This window comes from Pseudorasbora parva, chromosome 24 (assembly GCF_024679245.1).
Source record: "Pseudorasbora parva isolate DD20220531a chromosome 24, ASM2467924v1, whole genome shotgun sequence".
In the NCBI taxonomy this organism is placed as follows: Eukaryota; Metazoa; Chordata; class Actinopteri; order Cypriniformes; family Gobionidae; genus Pseudorasbora; species Pseudorasbora parva.
This window is the reverse complement of record NC_090195.1, coordinates 12,536,013-12,542,804: the sequence shown is the minus strand read 5'-3', so window position 1 is coordinate 12,542,804 and position 6,792 is coordinate 12,536,013. Positions and strand designations below refer to the sequence as shown.

General features: G+C 37.5%; 1 protein-coding gene across 5 annotated transcripts in view; it reads right to left on the bottom strand.

The window, feature by feature from the left end:
• Positions 1–3,904: 3,904 nt before the first annotated feature.
• phldb2b (pleckstrin homology-like domain, family B, member 2b) overlaps positions 3,905–6,792 on the bottom strand; it is a 59,078-nt gene continuing 56,190 nt past the window's right edge. For all 5 annotated transcript variants that reach the window (XM_067434874.1, XM_067434876.1, XM_067434877.1 and 2 more), the window contains 3 exons: positions 5,735–5,954; positions 5,570–5,655; positions 3,905–5,217 (listed from right to left, as the gene is read on the bottom strand). In XM_067434874.1, coding sequence (XP_067290975.1) covers positions 5,077–5,217; positions 5,570–5,655; positions 5,735–5,954 — 447 coding nt within the window. In that variant the 3' untranslated portion in view covers positions 3,905–5,076. The remainder of the gene's footprint in view (positions 5,218–5,569; positions 5,656–5,734; positions 5,955–6,792) is intronic.

The following is a 6,792-nucleotide window of genomic DNA, read 5'->3' as shown; positions in this document are numbered from 1 at the left end:
GGTTAACATGTTCAGCACACGTGAATGTGTCGCCTCCTGCTGGTGGTATAAAATTACATGTCAAATTAAGATTGTACCAATACAACTGCACAAACTGTATGAAATTAAAAACCTGTTGTGTTGGAGCACTGGCTGAAACTGAAGCAAAATTCTAGGGATCAAGAAAATCTTACTTTTATATGTTTTCTGATGATTTTTGTTTGTAGCACGACTGTTCTTTCAAACCAAACACAAGTAATCAGGTTGAAAATGGGCCAAAAGCATTAAATACAGTCCATAAAAATGCAAATGTAACAAGAGTTAAAATGATCAAGTCTGACCATACAGAAAACCTAGTTTCTATGGCATAATTTAAAACAGAGGATGTACCCTTTAGAATCGGTGTAATACCTGAATTGTATGCAGCTTTCTTTTTTCTTGTGGAAGTTGTGATACGTTTATAATGAATAACTGTAGTGTTGAAATTAAAGAAATTAAAACTTTTAACCAGAAAAGCATGTCTTGTAGCACCTTTGGTTAATCTGAATGTATAAAGGCCTATCAGTATAATATAGAACTGAAGGCACTGTGGTAAACACCAAAGCACATCTATACTATGCACAATCTCTATAGTTTTTTAAAAAAAAAGTATATTTCTTTCTTTTGTTTATTTTTAAATAACAATAGGGGAATATAGAGTTATGCAAAAAACTTGAACCTATGAGACAATAAAATCTAAATTCTGCAACTTGTATCAAAATCAGTCATACATAAATCATAAGTGTATGTAAGATTGTGGCCAAAACTGGTTCTGCAATCACTTTCAAATTACTTTAGAGCAGCGTATCCCCTCTCCTCCTCCTCCCCCTGCCTCAAGGTTGCCAGATAGGCTGCAGGATTCAGCAGGAAAGTTTGTAGCTGCAGCTGTGGTAATTAGAGCAGATCTGGCAACCCAAATGACGAAACACAACTGTCTTCATGATTGGTAGATAGGTGGAGGGCGGAGCTTCAGGCCAAAACACACATGTCAACATCAACATCAGTTAAGGGCTGCAACAGCAATTTTCAAATGACAATATCCTGGCCTACTGTTGTCAGTTATATAAGTATTTGAAATTAACATGATTTCTTAATGTCTAGTGACATATCAGGGCAATTTATGATTAATTAAAATAAATTCTTACATACAGTTCCTTTAACAGCTTTCCGATTGTTCTGTATAGAAGTCAGAGAGTCATAAAAAACCTTTAAGTCAAAAGAAAAGAAAACAGTTAACATAATTTTTGCTTTATGTATATGATATTTCCCAATTTTAATGTTATTATCCATTTGCAATAAACCGGTATCACAACCCATCAGACCATTATATCAGTTATAGTGACAAACCTATAAAACATCTAAAAAAAGAAACAGAAAATTGGGACCAATAATTTTGTATGTTTACAACTGAAAAATACATGGAAAATGTTCTCTTTACAAAAAAAAAGCATATGGCGAAAACAAAAACCTTTTCTATAGTGTGTGGAGAGGCTGCTAACTGCAGAGCCAGTGGGCGGAGCTAGAAGTCCAGCTCCTCCTCTCTCGATGAGTGGCTTGAATGTCCAGCCACACCTTCATCCGTCCAGACAGAGAGGGTGAGCTGGATGCCATTTGGCTCTGAAGTGAGCACCACTTGCCGCTCTCAGCTGTTTATATCATAATGTGTGTGTCCCGGAGGCCTTGCACACAAAATAGCAAAAAGACCACACAATGTGGCACATTTATTGGCACAAATTTTTTTTATTTTTTCTTCAGACAGACAGACAAAATACCAAAAGACTCAATCACAAACACACACATACACACGATCAGGGCTTGGCATTAAATCTTGCTCAACAGCCACTGCTAGTGGTTTTCCAAAGTTAACTAAAAGCAATGTTAGTGTCAATGTGGCAAATATGAAAAGATCAGTCTCAGTCTCCAGTTGGCTAGAGTACAATAACACAGTGAAAAGTTGCGTGCTTCAAAATAGTTTATTACATTTTTTTAAAATGATTCCCCAAAAATTGCCATTACCTGTAGCTGCTGTACATCTGCATACATGTACCGCTCTTCTTTCACTCTCTTCTGAACTCTTTCCCTCACACTGCCCCTTTTGCATTGCATTATCATTTTCTCTCTGGATAAACTGGTTGGCTTGAATCTCTCTATCTCTGTGTCCTCCTTCAAACTTAAGTCCTGACAGAGTGTTGCCTGGTACATAATACTCTTGGGATGGTCCATAAAGGCTGCCTCTTCCATGGGAGGGAGCAGGCCTTTTTCTTGTCAGATGGGCCTTGATCGAGTTAATATGTGGCGCTGTTGCTCTGGTCTGACAGCAAGAAGCTGTGAGATTTACAAACGTCACCTTAAGATATTGACAGTCTTATGAGTCAATTAGATGAGAGGGGTGCTACCGAAAACAAGCCAAACACGTAAGCCATTATGTTATTAAAAATAACACAGGAGATGGGCACTATAAACCACATCATCCACTCATAAGGTTCTCTGATGATTAAGCTGGAGTGAATCGCTACATTCAGCAGATCACATGAGTACAGGCGAACATGTAGAACGACTGGCGAAACCACTTCTTCACCAGACTCAGAACAACCATGCAGAACCCCGCGAGGTACAAGGCAGAAGAAATGAAGGGATGGTATTCGCTGAGCATCTGTATGTACTCCTCTCTCTGCACCGGAGTAAAGAAATAATCAGTGACCATTTCTCCATAGAAGTAAATCATGCAGAGCAGGAAGTACAAGCTTAGGGCTCGGAACCACGGTATGTAGTAACAGCGATACACATTGTAACCAATTCGGATAATCTGTTGAAAGCACTTGATCTGAACGTACAGCACACTCATCATCAGCGCATTTGGTCCTAGATCAATAGTGAAGAAGATGAAGGAGATCATAGCCAGAGTCATCCAATGTGAGGAAAGGCCTGAGAGGACTTTGCTGAGAAAAGCTGGTGTGTCATTGGCAGGAATGAGAACTTCGAGAAACCTGTAGTCTGGTTTAGTCTCTGTGTCCGAGGCTCAAGCTCTCTCTTTATCCTCCGAGTGTTGATGTTGCTGCTCCAAAAGAAGGAGTTCAGTATAATCCTAGAAAGAAAGACAATTCTAATGATGCTGACATGAAACTTAAATTCTAAGCTTGTAAACTACAGAATGTCTGAGTTCTAAGAAATATGGAAACCTCACCTGAAGGCCATCAACTTTACAGTCTGACACGGCAGACACTGTAAGTTTGGGGGCATTAAAGTTTAGAGTGTTGATGTGAAAGTCACACACAACGCTGTTGTGAGCATGGAAGATGTCGTCATCATCGATTTCAGGGTGAGCAGTTCCTCTACAGTAGGGAGGACTTCAGGGTCACCAGAGGTGTCAAGTAACGAAGTACAAATACTTTGTTACCTTACTTAAGTAGAAATTTTGGGTATCTATTCTTGTATCTATCTGTTCTGGGAGTTCCAGTTGGAAAAACAAGACCATTCTTTTGTGTAACTAAGGCCTGTTTTCACAGACAGGGCTTACATTAGGCCAGGATTAGGCTTTAGTTCAATTAGTACATTTAAGTAGCTTTTTTTTTTAACGTACCTTAGAAAAAACACAGCAACAATATTTTGAGAGCTTTCAGTTGCTTTTAGTTAAAATGTCTCAAATATGCATTTAAGTCTTGCATAAGCATAAGCCTTGTCTGTGAAACCGGGCGTAATCAAGTATATTTAATTTAAGATTCATTTAAGCTCTTTATCAATTTAAAAGGGTTACAACAATCTTGTTTCTGGATATGATCTAATGATTCTAGATGGCACTATACTAGTCTTTAATTTAATTTCAGTCCAGCATTTCTTGTTTGACTGCTTTGAGTGAGGTAAGTAAAGTACACACACAGAGATCATAAACAATATACATCTGCTTTATTTTGCCGTATGCAAAAATAAAGGTGCATGCATGGTAAACAAAAGTATAAATTTTCATCTCAAATGAGAATTAATTAATATCCTAAACAGACTACTGGCTAATTCACAAATGCAAGCTTATGTTTAACATGTCCAGCACAAGTGAATGTGTCGCCTCCTGCTAGTCAGTGGTAGCGAAATAACACTTAAGATTCAGTCTGAATGGACATAAAGCTACAAAATCTGTATTAAATGAAGTATATGTTATGTTGTAGCACTTGCTGAACCTTAAGCTAAATTCTAGGGATCAATATATATATCTCTTATATTGTATCTTTGATCCCTAGAATGTATTTTTCCTGATGATGGCTTATTTGTGGCCAAACCCAAATGTAAAGTAATCACAGCCTGAAAATAGACCGAAAGCATTGAATACAGACCATAAAAATGCATAAAATGATCAGTGTTATAAAACATACTAAAATAGCTTCTATGTGGCATAATTCAAAACAGAGGACGTTTTATTCTTTAGAATCGGTGTAATACCTGAATGGCAATGGTTTTGGAATTGTGAGACTTTATAATGAGTAACTGTAGTGTTAAAATAGCCTTTGTCCACAAATGCATGTCTTATAGCACCTTTGGTTAATCTGAATGTCGAGTATAAAGGCATATCAGTATAATATAGAACTGAAGGCACTGTGGCAAATACCAACACACGCATTTATATATAAACTCTATAGCGTGTGGTAAAATATAATCTTTGGCAGAACAGCTGTTTATATCATAATGTGCGTGTCCCTGAGGTCCTGCAGACAGAGTAGCAAACAGACCACACACAACTTGGCACATTGGCACTGAATATCATTTAACACGTCTTTCTCTCTTTACACAAATGGACAGATAATATACCAAAAGACAAACACAAACAAACATATTTCATCACACTCCATTTCATCATCTGGACCGCCAAGTAAAAGTTCATGTTGCATTAAAAAAAAAAATGAATGCAGCAAAGAAAAAAGCTTCAATACTATGGATTGAGTTTGAAGCATATGTTCAGTCCAGGAGTCAAATACTGAAACCAGCATGTTAAAGAGTGCAGATCAAGTCCGGTGGATTATAAATCCACACACTGCACATTATTATTCCTCTGCATGATTTAGACAACATCTATATCATGAACTGAGTGTATCCCTCTGCCCCCGTTACGATAACATCCATCCATATTCTCATAGCTTCAGGAGAGGGCGCCACCATGTAGTAGACGCGATCGTGAGTCTTCACACTGAATGTTAGGGAAGGGTTTGGACTCTGAGAGTGAGAGTGAGAGTGAGAGTGAGAGTGAGAGTGAGAGTGAGAGTGAGAGTGAGAGTGAGAGTGAGAGTGAGAGAGAGAGAGAGAGAGAGAGAGAGAGAGAGAGAGAGAGAGAGAGAGAGAGAGTGAGAGTGAGAGTGAGAGTGAGAGTGAGAGAGAGATGGAAGATTACTGTTTGGTCTCTGGGGGGCAACATTTCTGATGAAGTCTGTAAATTATCAAATTAATCATTTAAAGAATTTATTAATTAAAATAAAATAAAATAATATAAAATAAATAAAAGTCAATTATTAATATTATAAATATGAATCTTATTATATTCATAACTATTAACAGCAGGAGAAAGTACCTTGTGGGCGCTCTTTAAGTGGTCGTAATAGACTTCCTCTATGGCCTGGAAGTAAATTACTCCTTTCAGTTTGGCCTCGTGTTTATCTTAAACCGCAGAAAGTGCAAAAAATCAATATTGATGTCATTTGAATCGACCGTAGTTATAAGTGAATATTCATCTGACCTGCATAGTAGCTCAGGGTCCTGCGGTTACGGTCGAAGACAAACCAGCGCTTCTTCCAGGTTTTGATTTTGCCACCCATTTTAATGAGGAAGCCCCTGCAGGTTTTCTCTGTGATGGAGACGTGGTAGCAAGTCTCTGTGTTGTGGCCGGCCGAGTCTATGTGGCCACGAAGGTCAAAGTCGTCCTTTCTTACAGGTAGGTAGCGAGTCAGAGGACGAGACTGCGACAGGGTAACATGAAGGACGTTACAGGGAAATCCTTTTTATTGAATGCAATTCCAAGTATTTGTGCATAAATTAATCTAAAATTAGATTTTTATATTTTCTAGATGTTTTTATGTGTTAACTAATGTAAATTTTGAATGCTTTAGCATGTTATTATGCCGTTTCTAAAGTGTTGTGTAGCTGCTAATGTGTTATGAGTGTTTAGCATGTTGCTATGCGTTTAGTAGGGTGTTCTTAAAGCTACACTGTGTGATATTTTCCCCCATCTAGTGGTGAAACGGTATATGACCATCCAGTGTATAATAGTTTCTGTTCCTCTTAATTTCGATTTCGTTTCAACTCCTACGGTGGCCGATTTAGTCATGGCTTCCAGTTCGATCTCTTCGGTGAGTGTTGCAAGTGATGAGGTTACTTTTGAAAACTATTATAATTTGCAGTTATTTAATTTGCCAAATGATCTATGATCAAATTAATATATGTAAAATGAATAATAGTTTTACGTTTTCGTTATTTTTTACCATTTCATTGCTAACATCAGCTATCAGGTTCCAGACGAATGCAAGCTATTCTTAGTAAAGGAACTTTTTTTATCAGTGCTATTGTTATTCTTTATATTATATGACATCACTAGCGTAAGGCAAACAAATTATAATGCAATTCAAATATTCATCTCATGTTATCCGTCATAGAACACTGATTTATGTTATAAGGTAAACAATACTTTTTCATCATTGACGCGAGGAAAACTATCCTAGACGTCGTTCTAGTGTTATGCTCAGCACACCATGATATAATTAGCCAAGCAACAATAAAAGGCTGAATTAATATTACCTG